This window comes from Emydura macquarii, unplaced genomic scaffold (assembly GCF_026122565.2).
Source record: "Emydura macquarii macquarii isolate MOO-44397 ecotype Brisbane River unplaced genomic scaffold, CSIRO-AGI_Emac_v2 contig_2768, whole genome shotgun sequence".
Lineage (NCBI taxonomy): Eukaryota > Metazoa > Chordata > Testudines > Chelidae > Emydura > Emydura macquarii.
In genome coordinates, this window is record NW_027132905.1 from 30,527,670 (window position 1) to 30,548,748 (window position 21,079).

Consider the following 21,079-nt stretch of genomic DNA (forward strand, 5'->3'; position numbering starts at 1 on the left):
TCCTCACCTGCATACTAAGTGAAAAGCCGATCTTTGCAGTACTCCTGCTCAGAATGAGATTAGGACCAGAAATTAAACTCGTTTTATACTTACATGGCTTGCTAGAACACTTCCCCTCGACTAGCAGGTATTTCCATTTTGACTTGTAAGTATATGCAATGCAGAGCTGACTCACAGTAGAAGGTAGAACTACTTTTTAAAAGACAATTGAGCTTTGATCTTTCTCTTCTGTTTTGCTTCTAAGCTCTTCAGTCTTACCTTCTTATGGTGTCAAAGGCAGAGAAGCTTGGAAGAAAACATGGGAAATTATAGTAGCACAAATGCATGCACGAAAAATGACTGTTACATGCCATGATTGCAGGAGATAAGAGACATAGTAATTGGCAGAAAAATGAGGAATTTATAAAGGGGAGGCGTGAATGGGAGAAATGCCCATCCTCTGCCATTCTCTCACCTTCCTTCCATCATGAATTGGGCATCCTTATACATTTTGTTGGAAAGATTGTACAACACAGACATAAACAAAATTGGCTTACGCTTCACTTTTTTTCATTCAAGTTGTGGGAGGCATCACAAGGGAAACGCTCACAAACTCCAACTATGTCAAACTTCATAAGAATGGGATTATGTCCTAAATCTCAGACCTTCATTCAAAGGAAGAGATTCTCTTAAAGGCTTGCAATTTTGGTTAGATAAAGTAATCCTTTTGGAAGGAAAAGTGCTGTATTAGCACAACCCACACAGACTGTTTTATGGATAGGATTAGCTGCGGGCTCTGCAGTGCATAAGTAAAATTAAAGATGCTACAGAAGAAACTCATCTCTCTCTAGCCTGCCTTGCTGCCCATGGGAACTGGTAATATGTTTAAAGGTTTGAATGTGTTAATGAATTTCTTCTACTTCCTGGATAATGGCTAAGGCCACAGTATACCTTTCACATACTTTTCATACTATACATTTCAGGTAGTTGACTTGCTGCTGGCCCGGGGAGCAAATAAAGAGCATAGGAATGTGTCCGACTATACACCGCTAAGCCTTGCTGCATCTGGAGGATATGTCAACATCATTAAGATTCTGCTTAATGCTGGAGCAGAAATTAATTCAAGGTAACATACTCTCCATGTCATGGACAACTGCAACGTGGGACAGATGTTCCACTGCTGGTTCTATATCAAGGCATAAATTGGAGCTTGGAGTGCTTTCCAATCTCCCTGCTAATTTTGCCCTGTTCAGATGTTAGCTTTTTCTGAAAGAATACTTCTAGGGAAGCTGCTATAGGTGACCAACTGCCACCAAAAAAAAAAAAAAAAAATCCCCTCAGTGTTTAGGTTGCTCTAGTGTCTGCATTAGTGTTTCATATAACCCTGTGTACATGCTCCTTTTCTCCATATTGAGATCTAGCACTCTGGCACTTTGTTTCCAGTTGATCTAAATGAGGGAACCAGCCAAAACTCTCAGTGGAACGCGCATTCTTTTGAAGCTTTGCATTTCAGTGGCTCCTGGAGCCCATAAAAGGAAGAACTAAAACACATGGATTTGGCTGTTGAGCAACCTGTGTTCACTTATTGTAGGAAAGCTAACCTTACCTGTATCATCAAAATGGGTTGAAGTGTAGAGTTGGATAGAAGCATGTCTCTTTGATTTAGATGCAGGTTCTGTTAATCTTTTTATAATGTAAATGGCTTAGAATTGGTACAAATATATAATTTAGCAAAACCTATTTCTTCTAAAAACTGTAGCAAGTTCTCTTAATAGGTTTTAAATGGCAGATACCCCATGTATCCTGCTGATTTTCAAAAATCTGTTTTGAATTTCAAATATTTTAGGTCTGTGCATGTGCGCACACACTTTACTATAAAATGCTGTTCCCCTCCAGTTGAAATATGCTTGGGTTCCTGGAGGATTCATCTATTTCTGTGATTGTAGTTAATTATTTTTTTCTCTCTTTAGGACTGGGAGTAAGCTAGGCATTTCTCCTCTGATGTTGGCTGCTATGAATGGCCACGTACCTGCAGTGAAACTGTTGCTTGATATGGGCTCTGATATTAATGCGCAAATTGAGACCAATAGAAATACAGCCCTCACCCTGGCCTGTTTCCAGGGCAGAGCAGAGGTAGTCAGTCTCCTGTTGGATAGGAAAGCCAATGTTGAACATAGGGCTAAGGTAAGAATACCCAATGGCACTCTCTTCAGATCTATTTTGGGCAAGTGGATCTCTTTACGATTTGTCAGTTTCTTTAAAGTTTCTCTGTTAATATAAATCTTTGAGCTCCTTTACAGCAATCCAGCAGGATTGGTGGCCAAATATTTGACCATTCTTGTTCAAAGCACTTCAAAAAAAACGTTCTTTAAGAAATCTCTACCACTCACAAGTGAACTGTAAAGCATAACACTTTACTAAAAGCTCATTGTTCTTACCTGGAAATCAGCACATTACAAACATTTGTAAACAGAAGCTAGTGTGCTAAAGATAATGCTGACTCTGTTTCAACTTCTGTCAGAAGACTTTTTTCATATACTGTGAAATAAGCATTACATGCGAAAAACAAATCATGACTACTTACTGAGTAGTATTAATCTACTTTTTCAAAAACAGCTAATTCATGCTTTCTGAATGGGAAGCAAAATAGGTCTTGACTACTTTTGTCTTTAAAGATAATGAGAATATAAATTGCAAGGTAAACATGACTAACGTTCATTAACTGAGCACACGTGAAGAGTCCATAAAGTTTAAAAAAAAAAAAAAAATTGCATATATTTTTGACAGTGATGCAGATACAACTTGCTACTACATGAACATTTTAAAAAAATGGTTTAGCTCAAGCCTTTCATCTCTTTTAGATGAAAACTGTGACGTTAATATAAAACCTATGCTTCAAATACTGTGACTTTGTTTCTCTCACATGCTGTGTGCCCCATTCTTTGGTACACTGAAACAGTTTTGTGCTTACTCCTGTCTCAGAGAAGTCCAAAAGTCAGCATAGCCAGATGCTTGCATTTCCCCAGCACAGGAGAATTTTTGGTAAACCTTAGACCTGCAACATTAGGAGCTTCTATGCCCCCTTTTCCAGCTGCTTGTGCTGGAAATGTGGTTAGGAAAAGGGTGTGTGGCCTATGTTATCTTGAGTCCAGCTTCCTTAATGGCCACTTGAGGATGTTGGCAGCTGGTCTAAATGAAAACATCCTGAGCTGGGGACCAGACTGGTATCAGAATAGCCCCAGTGCCAAAGGAACCCAAAGGTGGCTTGGAGCCACTTGTTTGTCCCCCTACTGTGCTGAATGCTCATTGTTTGCCCTTGAACCTATACTTTCCTCGGTTTTAAGGGATACTTTTGTAAATTGCAAGCTTTTGCTATTGGGGTTAATGTCTGATGGGATTTTGCCATCTATTTGTCTGGTCCACTGTAAACCCTAAGGCCAACATTTAAAAAGTTTGCCTAGAGTTAGACTTCTAAATTCATATATAGGCACCTAAATTAGAGGCCTGGTTTTTAAGTGCTTAAACCCTTAATGGCACACCCAGACTACATTTTGCTTCAATTGCATGGTTTATAACTTGTTGTTTTTCAAACAGACTGGTCTCACTCCTCTGATGGAAGCTGCCTCTGGAGGGTATGCAGAGGTTGGAAGAGTTCTCCTTGATAAAGGAGCGGATGTCAATGCTCCACCTGTGCCTTCCTCCAGAGATACAGCTTTAACAATTGCAGCAGATAAAGGACATTACAAGTTCTGTGAGCTCCTGATTAATCGGTGAGTTATTACTAGTTTCATCAGTAACACACTTGTTTTGTTACAGAATCACAGCGATGAGGAGTAGAGCTTAAATTCTGTGATAAATAATTGCTTAACTCAGATTTAGAGATTAATGTAAATGGGAGAGGCATGTCCCTAGTTCTGTTTTACTCCATACGTTCAAGTCTCTTGTTTCAGTGTATGTTATATCTTAAATAGCAAAGGATTTCCCAGCATAAGTTTTTGATAGTTTTCTAACTCACCACTGAAGATTTGTCAGGGATGGAAGCTACAAATTTAAGTGCAGTTTTGAACATCCACAGTTTTTTAGTAACCATTTGTGTCCTGCCACTCAGCTACATTTTTCTTTTTTAGGGGAGCGCATATTGATGTTCGCAACAAGAAAGGAAACACACCACTCTGGCTGGCAGCTAATGGTGGTCACTTTGACGTAGTGCAGTTGCTTGTGCAGGCAGGAGCTGATGTGGATGCAGCAGATAACCGGAAAATTACACCTCTTATGTCAGCATTTCGTAAGGCAAGTTAATACTTCAAACTTTGATCCCATGCTTCAGCGCTAAATACTTTGAAAAACCATTTTAAATCAAAATGGGTTGTCTTGAAAGTGTTAGGTATACAACACATTTTTAAGGTAAGTTATATTCTACAGAGTTTAAGTCACTGTTTCAAAAAAGGGCTAGAATATGGCCCAACACTTTTGAGTGGTGATTTGCCTGAGTTTTGTGTATTCATCAGAGCATACTTAATTTTGCTATTGTCAGAGGTAGTGTGTCCAAGCTTGGCATGAAACCATTTCATTATCTCAGGTCGCCAGCCTACGACTGACTCCTCCTTTCAAATCCACCACAAATGTCACTGTCACAACCTGGCCCGGTCCCTTTCTCTAGATGAACACCAGTCTGTTTTAAACTCACCCAGCTGTTTTACGTTTCCTGGATCTGGATGGTGACTGGTTACTTGCTAGCTTTGGGTCTCTTAGGCCCACCCCACAGTGCATACTCTGTGTCCAACATGCTTCTTGAGCAGTGGGACCCTGCATTCCAACTGCCTTAGACCTTGGAACCAGTACCACATCCCTTCCAAGCTCTGGTAGCTTATACATGTTCTCCCAGAATCCACCTGGCTATGGGAGCTCTGGTTTCTTGTTAAACTCTTCAGGGGCAGCAAGGCAGGAAAACAAGGAACACAAGCTTAGCAAAGGGATTTAAGCACAGATAATTTGCTCCTAACAAAGCACGCTAAAGAGTTGCAGATCTTTGATGAATAACATACAATCCTGAATGCAATTGGACTAGGTCTGATCTCACCCTGTCTGTGGGTCCTGGATTAGGTAAGCGTCAATAAACTAGGCATTCCTTCCTGCCTCTTTGCCAGGTGGGCACGCATGTGTTGTTGGTCAGCCCTTTGGCTCAGAGAAACGCACTCCTTTTTAAAATGGCCTCTGTCCCCCCTTTTCCCATTTGCTTCAGTTAGGGGAGTTCCAGGCTCCAGCCCCCACCATATCAGCTTCTGTGTAGAGTAGAGACAAAGTCAGTGGCTCTGCTAGTGGGAAAACCCATTGTTTCAGTATGAGAATGTCATTCAACACCGATGGCCCTGGTTTGCTCGGTTGTATCTTCTCAGGCAAAATTTTTCCACTTGGTGTTAAGCCCTTGTTTCAAATTGGAGGCAATGTGGTTTGGTGGGCAGAACACTGAACTGAGACTTAGGAGACCTCCATTCTACTTCCAGCTCAGGCGCTGACCTGCTGAGTGACCTTGGGCATGTCATTTGACTGGAGTGCTGCAGTTTCCTCATCCATAAAATGGGGATAATGGTGCCTGCTTCCTCTTGTAAAGTGCTTTGAGGTCTACTAATGAGAAGCATTTATATAAGAGTTAGGTGATATTATTTATTAATCCACAAAGGAGGTTACAACACAAAGTAGAGTCCCTGACACAAAATGGAGTACGTAGTTTGACACAGACACATCCCCAGTCTGTCGCAGCTTCCATAATGCTCACAATAGTTAAATGTATTAAATTAATTTGTTTTTAAAATGAATCTCTCTCAACATGTCCTGTCCTTTTTTTAGACTGGAGGCTGTTTGGGGAAGGGACTGTCTTTGCTAATGTCTTGTATGGCACCAAGTTCATTGTTGGTACTTTACAAACACTAATAGATGTTTTGGTACTTGGCAGCATTTTATTTTAAAAGACCATTTCAGGTGTTAGCTTTATAACTGTCGTCTGCTAAAATTGCTGTTAAATTGCCATCTGCTCACTTTTGTATTTGCAGGAGACTAGAATTTTATTTTATTTTACAGGGTCATGTGAAAGTAGTTCAGTACCTGGTGAAAGAAGTTAACCAGTTTCCTTCAGATATTGAATGCATGCGATATATAGCAACCATAACTGACAAGGTGAGATTTTTAACTGACTTTTTGAGACTAGAATTAGTGCACTAAGGGTATTTAAAAATATATAGGTGGCAGTACCCAGGTCTTAACAAGCGTATGAAATTGAAACCACACGTTTTGAATGTTAATAGTGTGTTGTCTCTTACTAAAAATTTGGTGCTCAAATGGCAGATCCAGGGCCATTTAAACACTGAATGGATAATTGAGCTTTTAGTTACTACTATATGAAACTTTCTCTTCCCACTATGTTAGTATGTGATCTCTGCCTTGCCCAAAGCACCACCAGCTGCTTCTCTCTGAGCATACATGAAATGCTATCTATCCTTGACCCTTAAAATCCTGGAACTAAAAAATTTCTTTGTGGAATCTTAAAATACATACATAAATGTTACAAGACTAAAACAATAAAGTTGTTTCACAGTTTTTGTACAGCAACTTATTTAAATCTTTCCATTGTAGTCATTATTTTTTTCTTAAATCAGATTAAAATGTTAACAAATCTAGCTACAGAAAAGTGAAAAACCTTCAAAAGTCAGGTTACAGCTAACGATAGTGACAATCAAAGTGAGTCATATGTAACTTATTCTTCCTAGGGCCAGCCTTAGGGAAAATGGTGCTCTGTTTGAACTTGTATTTTTTCACCCTGGTCTTGCTGCCTCCCCAGGCTCTCCATAACCCCCAGATCTCTCTGCGTCCTGCCCCATAGCTCTGAGCTCCCTTCAACAGCCTCGTACCCAAGGCCTGCCCCTCTCTTTGCCTCTTAACCACGGTGCCTTCTGACCACAGCATTCTAGGTGGTCACCCAAACATAAGGCTGGCCCTTATTCTTCCTTCTACTTCAGAAAAGTAGAGTATTTAAGGGAAGAGGCCAACAACAAAACCTCTTGAATTCAATTTTATTCTTGGTTTTTAGGACAGTTATTTAAGTAGCTAAAGTAATGAAGGAAAGAGGACCGAGTTAACACAAATTTATTTCTAATTTTACAAATACTTCATACATATTAGAGGAACTTTTGAGATATTCATGAAATTTGTTCCTCCCAGTCTGGGTAACGTGCTTCCTTTAATGTAAAACTATCTTTAAAAAAGCTATTTTTCAAATGTTACACTCTGTATCTTAGCATATTGGAGCAGTTGTCTGTTTAGAACAGTGAACCAGTCATACACTTGAAGAGCAAGCTGCAATAGTTCTGATTTTCAGGATTGCTTTCATAAAATTACTCTTGTTCTTCAGGAGCTATTGAAGAAGTGTCACCAATGTGTAGAGACAATTGTGAAGGCTAAAGACCAGCAAGCTGCAGAAGCAAATAAGAACGCAAGTATCCTGCTGAAGGAGCTTGACCTGGAAAAGGTGAGTGGAGAAATCTGTCATCTTAGGTTGGTTCTTGGCCTGTGCATCTACATATGGCAACTCTTTCAAATGTGTGTAAGCTTACAGGTTTTCCCTCCTTCAAATTGGTAACTGCTACAAAATATAAATTAATGTTTTTAAATAAAAAAGGGAGATTTGGGGATATGGCAGTAAATAGATGGCTTTTATGAACCCCTTTGGGTTTTGCTTGGGCTGATTTTTTTTTTCTCCCAAAGTTTGGCTTTTTTGTCACCCAGATATTTTTCAGAGGGAGACTGGCAGGGACCAGGGATCCTGGCAGCCAAGACCACTTGACCACTATGGCAGCTGACTTGCAGGGAGCAGAAGGCTGCACCCCATGAATGCTGGCCTCCCATCAGACGGAGACCCCTCCTGATCCCAGGCCTTCAGCATGGCTCCAGGACTGGACTCAGAAGGGGCTCTGTCCAGTGGGGGAGGGGTCCACCTCACAGGGTGCAGCCTTCCATTTCCCTCCTGATCCCAGCCCTTCATCCACTTCCTTTGCACAGTGGAGGAGTGAGAAGGGCAGGGAGCCAGGTCCTGGCAGCCAAGACCACCTAACTGCTGGTGAGTACCTCCACCTGCTGGACGCTGTGAGTACTGGGCACCCCCTCCCCCTGTTGCCCTTTGTTTCTGGTTTTTACCGATTTTCAGTTTTTAAAAAAAGTGATTATTCACCAATAAATTCCAATTAAATAAACAAAAAAATAAAAACCAAAAAAGAAGTGTCATGTCTGTGTCAGTGGATTTGGCATCTCTGGCTGGCTACAGCTGGCGTATACTATGATGATGAAATACTCTATTCATTCATTGCCTGTGTGAATCTCCACTATAGAAGGTGCACATGCCCTAAGACTACAAGCTCTGCTCTATTTGAATAATAGTATCTCTTGGGGCTGAAGTGTGCACCCTGGACATTCTCACACTACTACTTAAGACTATCCAAAGCTGTACAGCCCCATCTACCATCAAGTCCTTCTAACCTCCTTAGGCAACAAGTAGGAACTCACTTGTGTCCATTACTACCCCTGCTAGTTCCTTTTGGGAAAGTTTAGGCTTGTCATATTTTGAGTTAATTAAGCTGTTTGCCAGCATTTTGCCGTACATTATATTTTAGCTGGATGCAGAATGTGAAATGATGAGGAAAATGTGTCTTCAATCAAAACTGTTAAAACAAATTGATACTGTTTTATATATATTATGACCTGTCTTAAAGTAGACCTGTGAGATGTCAGATCAGCTAAACAGAGTTCAACATGGCCAATTGGATAGGAGACTTTTAAGGAATTACTCCCATCCCCAGATGTCGCAAGTAGTAGAATCAGTGACGGACTCAATAAGTAGCAGTCCTCACTTGGATTAATGCTGTAGTGCCCAGAATAGCATTATGGGGTGCTGTGCTGCTGAAGGCACCATTTTTTTGTGTGAGATCTAAAGTGGAGCTTTTGATTCTTTATGATGATTACCTCTCCATGATATTTTTCACAAGAGAAGTTTTGACCAAATTCCATTTTGGGTAATTATCTTTAGCCTCCTCCTGTGTCCAGTGAAATTTCAGTTCGTTATTTTTCCATTCATCTCCTAAACTACAGTGTAGTGTTGTTGATACTATTAACTGACTGCCTCATAGTATCTGAGAAGTAACTGCATTTCAGCAGTTGGTAAAGTAATAGTTATATATAGCAGGTAAAGTACTTTGAACCTTCTGAATGACAGATGTTAAGGTTGCTGCTGAAATTCTTTCACTAGCTCAGGTTTTTCAACGTCTTTTCAATATGATCTGAGATTATGCAAGATTACAGTGATGTCCCATTACAATATATACTAAATTGCTTTAACAGACATCTCTATCATTCATGCAGCTTGGTGACTGATTTCTTTTTTACTTTTTTCCTTGATAAGTCTTACTTTGAAAACTGCAGTTCCACCTACTCCCCTTATTGCTTCTATTCAATTTTTTTCATTCTGTCATCACCACTTCCTGCATAATGATTTTTTCTTGATCTACCCCTCATACACTTTTTCTGTTGAAGCCCTGAATTTGAAAGCATAAAAGAATATTAATCTTTGGTATTAATGCATGGTAGAACTAAATATTAATGTTTTTCCCACAGTCAAGAGAAGAGAGCAGAAAACAGGCTCTTGCAGCTAAGAGAGAAAAGAGAAAGGAAAAGAGAAAGAAGAAGAAAGAGGAGCAAAAAAGAAAACAAGAGGAAGATGAGGAAAACAAACCTAAGGAAACTTTAGAGCTGCAAGAAGATGATGATGAAGAGGAGAATGATGATGAAGGTGAAGAACATTAAATGTTTTTACTATTCGGTGGAGGAAAAGCACTTGTTGGGTTATATAAATGTTTTGAAATCCTGCTTGGTGAAATGATATTTTAGGGGCCATTTTCTTCATACTGGAAAGGAGGAGCAGTTGGTCAACAGGCTTATTCGCTCTGAGAATATTCTTCCTACATACCTGCAAGAACTCAGTGTAGAAAATAAACAGGCACGGGTTAGTCCCCCCTGGTAACGGGTTAGTTTCCCCCTGGAAAGGGTAGCCTCCCCCTGGTAAGGGTAAGCCTCCCCCTGTGAAGGGTAGTATCTTTTAAATCTATGGAGAAAACAGAAATTTTATTTCATACCGGATTGGCGCTGGACCGGGTTAAAAACGCCCCCGCTACTAGTTTCGACGCCCCGGCTAGTAGTGTTAAATTGATTAGGGGTATTATTCGTAGAGCCGGACCGATGCTATCTCCTTATGCTATAGATAGAGTAAAAGATGGAATAGCTGGTTTTATGGATGATTTTAATCTCCGAGTTGGAGAGAAGAGTGTTGTTCGGGAGGAATAAGAGGATTTTAGTGAGAGCCAAGTTTTAGATTTTAATCTTTTACCGATGGCTTTTACGAATGTTTTATATAGTGACCTTAAGATAATCGATTCTAAATCTAGCTTTTATGACAAATATTTAGATTCTTTTGATGATCCATATTTGATAGAATTTAATAATCTTAATAATAATAATACCAATTTTAATAATTTACAACATGATTCTATGGAAAATAGAAGAAATATTTTAGGAGATAATAATACAAATTTTATGAATACAGCTAGTTTTAAAGAGAGTAGTTCATTTAAAGAGGGAATATTTTATTTAGAATATCCCGTAGATTGTTTTAATTGCCCTATATGTTCACAAATTTTAGCTAGTTTCGGTAAATGGGCGAAGCATATAAATAATGTACATAAAAGCACTTCAATAAGAGTTATTTGCAAAAAATGTGGTAAATATTCGCAGTTCCATAACATAGCTTGCCACTACCCCAAGTGCAGGCCCAAGGAGGTGGATAACTCAGAGAAGAAGTATGCCTGCACGGTCTATGGGTCTGCCTTCTACACTCGCTCGGGGCGGAGTCAACACATCAGACATAGGCATCCTGCGGTGAGGAATGAGGAAAGAAAGGAAGCTAGAGTGGTTGGGAAAACAAGTCGCTCTCTGGTATGGACAGAAGAGGAAATTGAATTATTGATTCAGCTTGAAATAAAATATGCAGGGATTAGAAATATTAATAAGTGTATAGAAAGTGAATTAAAAACAAAAACAAATAAGCAAATATCAGATAAGAGGAGGGACCTGGCCAAGAATAAGGTTAAAAAGGATGAAGATTCTATGGTTTTATGGGAAGAGGGCGGGATGGGAGATATTTTAGAAGATATTCCTCCACGTGAGAAAATTAAACCTTTAAAAGATAAAATTTTAATTGATAGGTTTTTAACAGGAGTTAGGTGTAATGGGGCTCGTATTTTAGAGCAATTGGATTTTATTGAACAGCAATTAAATGCTTCTGCCACTGTAGCAGAAGGTTGGGGATTATTTGAGGAATTATGTAAATTGTTGATGAACTCTCCTTATGAAGATGTAGAGAATTTGGAAAATAATAAAGAAAATAATATACAGAATGATAATGGGAAACAAGGAAGAAAAGTGGGTAAGCCTCCTGATAAATATAATAGAAATAGAAAATATGCTGGGAGAAAAGCTAAATTTAGATTCTATCAAACCCTCTTTGAAAAAGATAAGAAAAGGTTGGCTAGGATCATTATGGGAGAACCTGATAAAGCGACATGTAAGATAGCAGTTAAGGAGATTGAAATCTATTATAAAGAAATTTTGGGTAGAGAAGGACATGGGAATACCAGAGGATGGCCAAAAGTAAAAGAAGTGGTAGATAATGAAATTTTAAATTGGCCTTTATCAATTGATGAAATTAGAGAAGCCTTAAGAGAGATTGATAATAGTAGTGCTCCTGGACCAGATGGAATTAAGGTTAAGGATTTATGGGATATTTATAATTTAGACAGTAGGATTTTAGTAAGGATTTTTAATATTTGGTTTTTAAATAGACAGATTCCAGAGTGTTTTAAAGGCAATCGTACAATCCTAATTCCTAAAGTCAAGGATCCACAAGAGTTGAAGAAAATATCATCTTGGAGGCCATTGACTATTGGTTCGATTTGGATTAGGTTGTATACAAAAATTTTAGCTAAAAGATTATCAAGTGCTGTTAAATTATGCCCCAGACAAAAAGGTTTTATAGCAGCCTCTGGCTGTGAGGAAAATATATCGATTTTAGAAAAGTTAATTAAAGGGGCCAAGAAAAATAAAGACGAAATAGCTGTTGTTTTTATTGATCTTGCTAAGGCATTTGATTCGGTTGGCCATGGTCACATTTTAAAGGGGTTAAAGAGATTTGGATATCAGAGAGTTTTATTGATATTGTAAAGGATTTGTATACAGATTGCTACACTGAAATTAGTGTTGGTGAGGATAAGACAGAACCTATTTTAATTAAGAGTGGAGTTAAGCAAGGTGACCCGCTCTCCCCTATTTTATTTAATATAGCCATGGACCCTCTTTTATATAAATTGGAAGATGAAGGAGATGGTTTTATAGTGCAGGGTAGAAAGATAACTTCATTGGCCTTTGCCGACGATATCGCTATATTAAGTAGGTCCTATAAGGGGATGGTTAAGAATTTAAAAAGTCTTAATCAGTTTTGTAAAAAATCAAGTTTAAAAGTAAATGTTAAAAAGACAAAGGGCTTTCATATTTTCCCAAGCATGGGAACATATGTTATCAACCCAAAAGATAAATGGGGATTAGGTGATGAATTAATTGATTATATTCAACCTGGTGAGTCTGAAAGCTATCTAGGTGCAAGAATAGATCCATGGGTGGGAGTGGCTAATAATTCCCCTAAGGAAAAATTAATTGATTGGTGTGAAAGTTTATGTAAGGCTCCGTTAAAACCTGCGCAGAAATTGATAATTTTAAAAGTTTACATTTTAACGAGAGTTTTTTATGAATTACTTTTAATCGAGCCGCCACTTTATATGTTAAATGAATTAGATGTTTTAGTTAGGAACACTCTTAAAAAGATTTTACATCTTCCCCAGTGTACAACTGACGGGCTATTCTATGCTAGAACTAGAGATGGGGGTTTAGCAGTTACAAAATTTAGTACCCAAATTCCAAACATGTTAATTCGTAAATGGAGGAGACATATTGTCTCCAAAGATGATTGGATAGATTTCTCGTTTTTATATGCTGGGGAAAATTTAGTGGAGAAAATTTTAATATATAGTCCTAAAACGCTAATCCTAAAACGTGGAGAGATGATGAGTTTTTAAAATGGAGTAATTTAAGATGTCAGGGAATTGGTATTAAATATTTTTAAAATGATGGTATTAGTAATTCGTTTTTAAAATATCCTTGCTTGGCCAAGTCCTCCTCTCTGATTGCGGCATTGCAAACGAGAGCGAATGTTTTTCCCACCAGGGAAGCTCTAGCAGAGGACGGAAGATGGAGGAAGGGTTATGTAGATGGTGTGGTAAGGTCAAAGAGACAATTCCTCATATCTCTGGTCAGTGCATAAAAATGAAAGAAGCAAGAATTAAAAGACATAATAGGATAGTTAAAGCACTAATTGATAAAGTAGGAAATAAAGGATGTAAAATTTGGATTGAACCTTACCTTCATAATAAAGAAGGGAAGTTGAGAAAACCCGACCTCATTATTGAAAAGGAAGGAGTGGTAGCCGTTGTGGATGTCACAGTTAGATGGGAAGACAACGCTGACAGTGTGGAGGCAGCCCACATTGAGAAGGAGGCATACTACTCTGAGTTGGAGGAGGAGGTGCTGCAGCTCACTGGTGGGAAGATCATCCACTTCTTTGGATTTGTGGTTGGGGCGAGAGGTAAATGGAGTGAAAGAAATGATGAAATTTTTAAAATTTTAGGTATTGATAAATTTAAAAGTTTTAAAGAAAGTGTGTGCAGACTTGCTATGTATGCTGCGACGGATATGTTGGCTCTTTTTAGCGATAAACAGTGAACCCGAACATTCATTTCCTGTATCCTGTGGATTTTAGATATATTTTAGATATAGATATATTTATTCTCCATATTTTAAATTTTATCAATGGGCTTTAGTTTTCATACTATTGACCTGTTGACTATGTTTAACTGTCCTTTCATGTAATTTAATTTAATTTTAAAATTAATTGAATAATAAATATTACTTATAGGTTAGATCTTGATTTTAGATTATCTTAGCTACTGAATACTAGATTGGACGGCGGACTGGCCGCATAGTAACTAGGAAAGGGCAGGTATTTACGCCTGTACAAGAATGTTTTGGAAAATGTATTCTGCCATCCATGGCTGAATGCTTTCCACTATGAAAATGCACATCTGTAGTAGTGATAGAATGGAGATTTTTGTATGTGTAGTATGTGCATACATCTCAAATGTACTTTTAAGGGAGTCTTAATTGTAGACTTACTACATTAATTGGTTATGTGCACAGTGGTCGCTATGGCAGGAGTAGAGTTGGTGTACAAAGAAAAATCATGGAAATATAGCTTTTAAAATTTCAGGTTTCCTGGGCATTGTTTTATACCCTAAGTAACTTATTTTTGGATTTTAGTGGAGATAATGTTCTGTGTTAACAGTAAAGATTTGACCAGAAATGACCTTTTTAAAAACCATTCAAATGTCTAATTTCCTTTAGGAGAGGGTGACACATTGTCATCCTTGAAGAAATGAAAGCTCTTGCTGAGTTTTCTGGTCTGGGTTTTTTGGTCATTGCAGTGTTTCAGAGCTCCTGCTCTGCTTTAGTTTCCCATGAAGCCAAAGGTTTAATTTGGTGATTTTCATTGTTCCCAGTGAAACTAATTTAGTTGTTACCATCACATCCCCTTAACACATCACATCTAGGATTTTTTAAAATCACTAGAATGACCTAATTCATTATTCTGGTTACCGCTGACAAAAATGTAACTTTAGTTGTAATTTCCTTAACAAGTGAGACATTTTTCTTATATTAAATATGTTTTATGTTGTATGTTGACTATTCTTTTCCCCTAGTGGAGCAAGAAGTTCCTATAGAGCCTCCGAGCGCAACCACTACAACCACAATTGGAATCTCTGCAACATCAGCTACTTTCACAAATGTCTTCGGGAAGAAGAGAGCCAATGTGGTAACAACCCCAAGCACGAATAGAAAAAATAAGAAGAACAAAACAAAGGACACTCCTCAGAATGTGCAGATAATTTTGCCAGATCAGCATATATCTCTAGCACAGCAAAAAGCGGATAAAAATAAAATAAACGGAGAGCCAAGAGGTGGTGGTGGTGCAGGTGGGAATAGTGATTCTGATAACCTGGATAGCACAGATTGCAACAGCGAGAGTAGCAGTGGAGGTAAAAGCCAGGAGTTGAATTTCACTATGGATACAAACTCTTCTGGTGACAGGCGATATGCCTCATTGCTGCTCCCTTCTCAGGAAGAAAAGACAAGCACCTCAGCTTCAAAAATACAAACAAGGTGAATCTTCAGTTTCTCTACCCTGCTGTCCCATAACTGCAGCTTGGTCTGTGTCATTGTGAATCTGTTCACTGGTGCTTAGATTTTATAGAAGCTGGTCAATCTCCTCACCTTGTGACAGTGAGATCCAATAATTCTGCTTTGTTTAGTTTTGATTCTGGTCTATTTGGACATGATTAAAAGTCAAAACAATCCAATTGCTGCCCAGTAGCCTATGTGACTAAGTTGGAGGCTCATCTAGTTCTTGTGAACACGTTAATCACGCGATCTTCTCCCATCATCGTAGATGCTCCACCTCCCCAAGAGGCAGTAGCTGTGTTGATGGGAGAAGCCCTGCTGTTGACGATGCTTTCTACACCACAAATTCAGTCCATATAACTGCGTCGCTCAGGAGTGTGGATTTTCCACATGCTTGCATGATGTAGTTATACTGACATAAGGCTGTGGTGTAGACGAAGCCTAAGTTTCATAGAAAAGTCCCAGAATCCTATAGGGCATACCATAATAGCACTGTAAACTACACTTCCATTGAAGTCAGTAGCAAACTTCTCTATTAGTCAGATAAATCTTATTTCTCCAGCATGCTCTTTAAATCAATGGAATGTCACAGTGGGTCTAGTGCATCTTGTCACATTGGATGCGTGAAACTTGGCTCATGCACCAGCCCTTTAGACACTGTCACCTCCATATTCAGAAACATTACATTTCCTAAACTGCACCTTCTGCCATCCCCTTTGATTTTTCTGTTATGAGGGTCTATGCATGCTGTCCATACTCATGACAAAATTAACTACATTTGTATATTATCAAACATCAGAAAGAAATGTGGTTTTTTTAAGCTGATGTTTTAACTGTTGCTACTACAAATCTAAACTAAGAATTACCTAGTCACTTTTGAGGTATAATTTTTAAAAGATCTTTCATTTTTACCCTGTGCATTTGAAAGCAGTTTCTGTATGTCAGTTTCACTGTTTCCTCTGCTTGTATGGGTCTTCCATATGTGTGCACTTGCAGTAAATGTTTTATTTCCATAGTTCTCAGACAGTATTCTGAGGACCAGTAAATATCTGTAGAGGACTTCCTGGGGGTCTATGGAGCTGCTTCATCACATTAGTGAATTATGCACAAATGAAAAAACAAAATTCTGCCAACCTAAAGCATCAATCTTCAAGCAGAGCTCTCTTCTTTTCTCCATGTTCGGGTTGTCTGCACAGGCATTTGAAGTCCCTTTGATTTGTTTGTTCAGTATAAACGAAAGCATGAACAAATTGTCTGATTCAATCACTGGAGGCATAGCAAATGCAGAAAGACAGATCCAACCTGTGACATGCCAGGGAGAAAGTAGAACAGTGGGAACTGCAGGCAGTGAGGGGGGATTTGGAACTAGTAAAAGGGAGGATGGATTTCCTAGTGGTTAGGATGCTAGCTCAGACTCAAGAGACCGGGGTTAATTTCCCTTCTCTGACTTATTGTGAGACCTTGGGTCAAGTCACTTAGTGTCTCTGCCTCAGTTCCATCTGTAAAATGGGGAGATAGACATTTTGCTATTTCACAGCAGTGTTGTAAGGATAAGTTTGATTGTGAGGTGCTCAGATACTGTGGTAATTAAGGAATTTATAAATACCCAAGGTTGATAAAAGTAAAATGCTATACCAAGAAAGGGGGTATAACCAAGCAGTCACATACCTCCTATTAAAATTAGTATTTTAATCTTGTGGTGTTGGTACTCTTCTGATGTTACTTTGTGTAATCTGGCATTGTAGTAGCCAGAGGGAAGGTGTGGGCTCAGAATGAAGAGGTGGGAAATTCTCTTACAGGACTTTTCTCAACTGCTCCACAATATGAAAAAAAATTGAGAACTGTTTTAACTGATATTTTTGTCTAACCTCTAAAGGTATGCACTGCAACTATTTTAACTACTTTTTTTATAGTCTAATCAATACATCTCTGTTCCCAGACTTGAAGGTGACGTTAATCCAAATTCATTATCGACAAGTTATAAATCTGTGTCCCTGCCTCTGACCTCTCCAAACATAAAGCTGAACCTCACTAGTCCGAAAAGAGGTCAGAAAAGAGAAGAAGGCTGGAAAGAAGTGGTTAGAAGGTAATAGGTTTTAATTCAGTGTTTTGAAATTATGTATAGTATAGACCTTTTGATTTAAACTGCATACTTACACAGAACATCCAGCAGAGTTAGCCTGACTGTAATTATTTATAAAAGCCCTTCTCCCCCATGCTTGCAGTGCTTTGCAAACAAATTACAATCATCATTAGTGATAATTACAGTTCAAAAAACCAAACATGGCATCAGTATTTTAAAGTAGGAGTGGAACCCCTCCCAGGGCCTGACACTAATCAGAAGGAAACACTTTGGGGGAGGGACAGTTTCTTCAAGCTCCTCTTTAATGGGGAGGAAGAGGCCAAGGCTCCAATTGTAGTGAAAGGACACCACAGCTAAAACTTGGTTGCTTCAGTTTCATATGGGATCTGTCAAAGATGGGTGGGTGTCAGTGAAGGGAGGTGGACAACGTACTGAGACACAGTGCTCTTTGTTCTGTTGACCCACATTCTGGCTGCTGATTCTGCGACAATTCATTCATGACTCTAAAATAGACTTAGGGGCATGGCTATAGTTGAAGATTTGCTTCTGAAATGGCTGCCTCTTTCTCTTCCTTGAAAATGTACGTATTTTTGTTAGGTTGGGTAGCTTATAGCCATATTTTAGTCAACTTCTTTCTCCCTAGTATATGTAGCTGGAAATTATCATTTAAATTGTTTTTTTACCTTTCTTTACTCATTTTGTTAAAGTGAGAGAAATCCTAAAAATATAAATCCTAAATTTTTGCATTTATCCCTAGTTTAACTTCTCACATTCTGAAATGCAGGATTTTGACTAAATGTCCGTTTTAGAGCATCTTTTAGCTTGTGTAGACTTAACACTGTTTTAGAGAGGACTGGAAGTGAGAGTTTTGGGGAAGCTGCCATTTTTAGCAAACGAAAAATCTATGCAGTTAAAATCTAAGATGTTAACTGTTGGCTCATCAGTTTGCACCAGTTAAAACATACAGTTTTTCCCTACTTTGGTGATTCTATATATTCACAAATATTGCTTCCTTTAATGGGGTGTGTATGATAAATACAGACATTGATCCCCGCCACCCACCCCAAACTTGGTAAGTCGTGAAGGCATGAAACGGTTAAAAAGCAGACAGCTGCCTGTATCAGGTCTGCACACAGACACAGCTATTGACCCTAGAGCTGCTATACCTCTCCAGACAGGTCTCCTAGTTTAGTCATTTACTTTACTTTTACTTTGTTTGGTATCATGTTGCTGTTCTGTCAGAGCTGCTGGGGTTCTAGAAATTTCTTCTCAAAATGGTGATTTTGATAACCCTAAGAACGTCTACAAGAAATGTGCTCACAAAATGTCTCTGCTGGGCCAGAATTTGCTGTGCCCTGTTTTGAATGGTAAAACATAGCCTAAGAGCCTTTTAGCAACCCATGTGTCCTTTTCAAAGTGATTAGGTGTTGCACACGTTTATTTCCTAAAGCCTATTCCAGTTTCATGACCAAGAACTGTCCTCTCGCCCAGTCCTTCTAAGCACCCTATTGGGTAGAAGGGACATCTATCAAAGAAATAACCAATGAAAACATCCCTTCTATCCTTGGCAGGCAAGTAGGCAGAGTTTTGAAAGATCCTCCCCCTAGCAACAATCTGCAGCCAACATCAGTTGAGCAATTTCAACAGAGAGGAGGGCGCTGCTGTTCAGGAGCAAAAAGGTACTGTTTTGGGCACTTCTTTCAAGCTAATAAACAATGAGCTTGGTGGGTGGGGAGGGAGACATTAGAGGGTGTGTTGTGAAGTGGATTTCTGGGTGCTATTTAGAGCTCTTTTGAGGAAAGAATTCCTCAGTGGGTAGTGGGGAAGGCTTCTGAGTGTGTGCCCAAGGGCTCACTTAAGGGAATAGATTGAGGTGGATAAAGGAGCAAACTGGAATGCAAGTAGAGTCCCTGTGAATTATGTGGAAGGATCTTGGAAGCTGCATAAGGAAGGGAGCTTTGTCATGGAGAGGGGGAAATTGAGAGCTCCAGTAGAGAGAAGTCTTTATACTGATGGAGATCAAAAGCAGAGGGGATTGGAACATGCAAAATGCTGGGGGTGATGGCACAGTGCATATTCTAAGAGCAGTGTTTGTGGAGATTGGGGTGATAGTGTGCCTTCTATGGAGGGAAGGGAGAGGTAACTTTAAGACAATGTACGGTCTATGTTCTGTTCAGATTCTTGAATCTTCATCACAGTCCTTTCTGAAACCCCCTTGAGTTCCCTCTAAACTATACAGTTCACCAATTGCAGTACATCACTGCAATACTTGAAAATCATGTATGAGCTTGAGAGGTCCAGCCTTTAAAGTCTGGGGGCAAGGGAGGTCCCAAAGATACCTTGGCTGGAGTCTGGAATGCAAGGATAGCTGGTCTCTAAGGCCTTCCCACTGCAATATGCCTGCACTGGCCCACCAATGCCATGTGAACTTGAAAATCCTGGCAGTTCATTTAATTAGTCCAGTGAGTATTTGGGTTGCAGTGTCATGGCCTAAAAGTAAATGTGCTTCTGAAAATCTGTGCTGCCTTCATAGTGGCTTCCAGCATCCTTTTGGACTCTTGAATTATACAGTTGGCCTACTTCATATATATATATATATATATATATATATATATATATATATATATATATATATATATATCATTGCATAGGGTCACTGATAATTTTTCAGAGCATTTGTGGTTTCTCACTTGAGGTCTAAGAGATATCAACTCTAACAGGAGTTGGATCGAGACCCAGATTTTAAAGTTTTGCTCAAGCAGGTGATATTTCAAAGATAACAGTGTGAATGTGATGGAAAAGTTCAGTAGTCTGGCTAGATAACCAACAGAAGCAGCTTGTATCCAGTGGCTAATCCCTGCGATCCAAAGATGCTTGATACTAATTAATATGTAAATTAGGATAGTCACTTAGGATTTCATCTCACTTAAATTTTAAAAATATACAGGGTAGATCAAAAGATGAAGAACTATGTGTTCAAAATAGCATGTAATGATATAATGTGCATCTATATGATGTAATATAGTTGGTGGAATAAGTATTCTGAAGAAACTTCAGAAGTGCTCAGGGTGACAAGTAATTTCAATGGGGAAATTTTAGAGAGGTCCAAAGGGTGAATTCAGTACCAACAGAATACCATTTGCTGCCTTGAAATGTAAAAATATTGGGATGTTCAATTGCCAAACAAAACAGATTTTGGCACTTTTTAAATTTCTCTAAAATGACTTCACAAATTTGCAATCTTTGTGATATAGGTCTAAGAAATTATCTGTCCCAGCTTCTGTTGTGTCTAGAATAATGGGAAGAGGTGGGTGCAACATCACAGCAATTCAAGATGTTACTGGTGCTCATATTGATGTGGACAAACAAAAAGATAAGAATGGAGAAAGAATGATCACAATAAGGTATGATATATGGCAACAATTATTTTAATTTGAGTTGGTACAAGATTTTTTTTTGAAAAGTCTGCTTATCTTTAAGATAGGACAATGTATAGTGCATGTATTGCTGATAGCAGGGCATGCTAAAAGTCTGATGCTTACACAATATTAAGCTGTAAAATTAGCAAATAGCAAGAAA

The 21,079-nt window shown here is 38.8% G+C and overlaps 1 protein-coding gene across 19 annotated transcripts in view; it reads left to right on the plus strand.

The window, feature by feature from the left end:
• ANKHD1 (ankyrin repeat and KH domain containing 1) overlaps nucleotides 1–21,079 on the plus strand; it is a 209,125-nt gene that overhangs the window by 169,372 nt on the left and 18,674 nt on the right. For all 19 annotated transcript variants that reach the window (XM_067566852.1, XM_067566854.1, XM_067566860.1 and 16 more), the window contains 11 exons: nucleotides 963–1,105; nucleotides 1,950–2,163; nucleotides 3,574–3,749; nucleotides 4,107–4,269; nucleotides 6,058–6,153; nucleotides 7,385–7,501; nucleotides 9,637–9,811; nucleotides 14,940–15,399; nucleotides 17,357–17,503; nucleotides 19,072–19,179; nucleotides 20,755–20,904. In XM_067566852.1, the coding sequence (XP_067422953.1) occupies nucleotides 963–1,105; nucleotides 1,950–2,163; nucleotides 3,574–3,749; nucleotides 4,107–4,269; nucleotides 6,058–6,153; nucleotides 7,385–7,501; nucleotides 9,637–9,811; nucleotides 14,940–15,399; nucleotides 17,357–17,503; nucleotides 19,072–19,179; nucleotides 20,755–20,904 (1,949 nt within the window). The remainder of the gene's footprint in view (nucleotides 1–962; nucleotides 1,106–1,949; nucleotides 2,164–3,573; nucleotides 3,750–4,106; nucleotides 4,270–6,057; nucleotides 6,154–7,384; nucleotides 7,502–9,636; nucleotides 9,812–14,939; nucleotides 15,400–17,356; nucleotides 17,504–19,071; nucleotides 19,180–20,754; nucleotides 20,905–21,079) is intronic.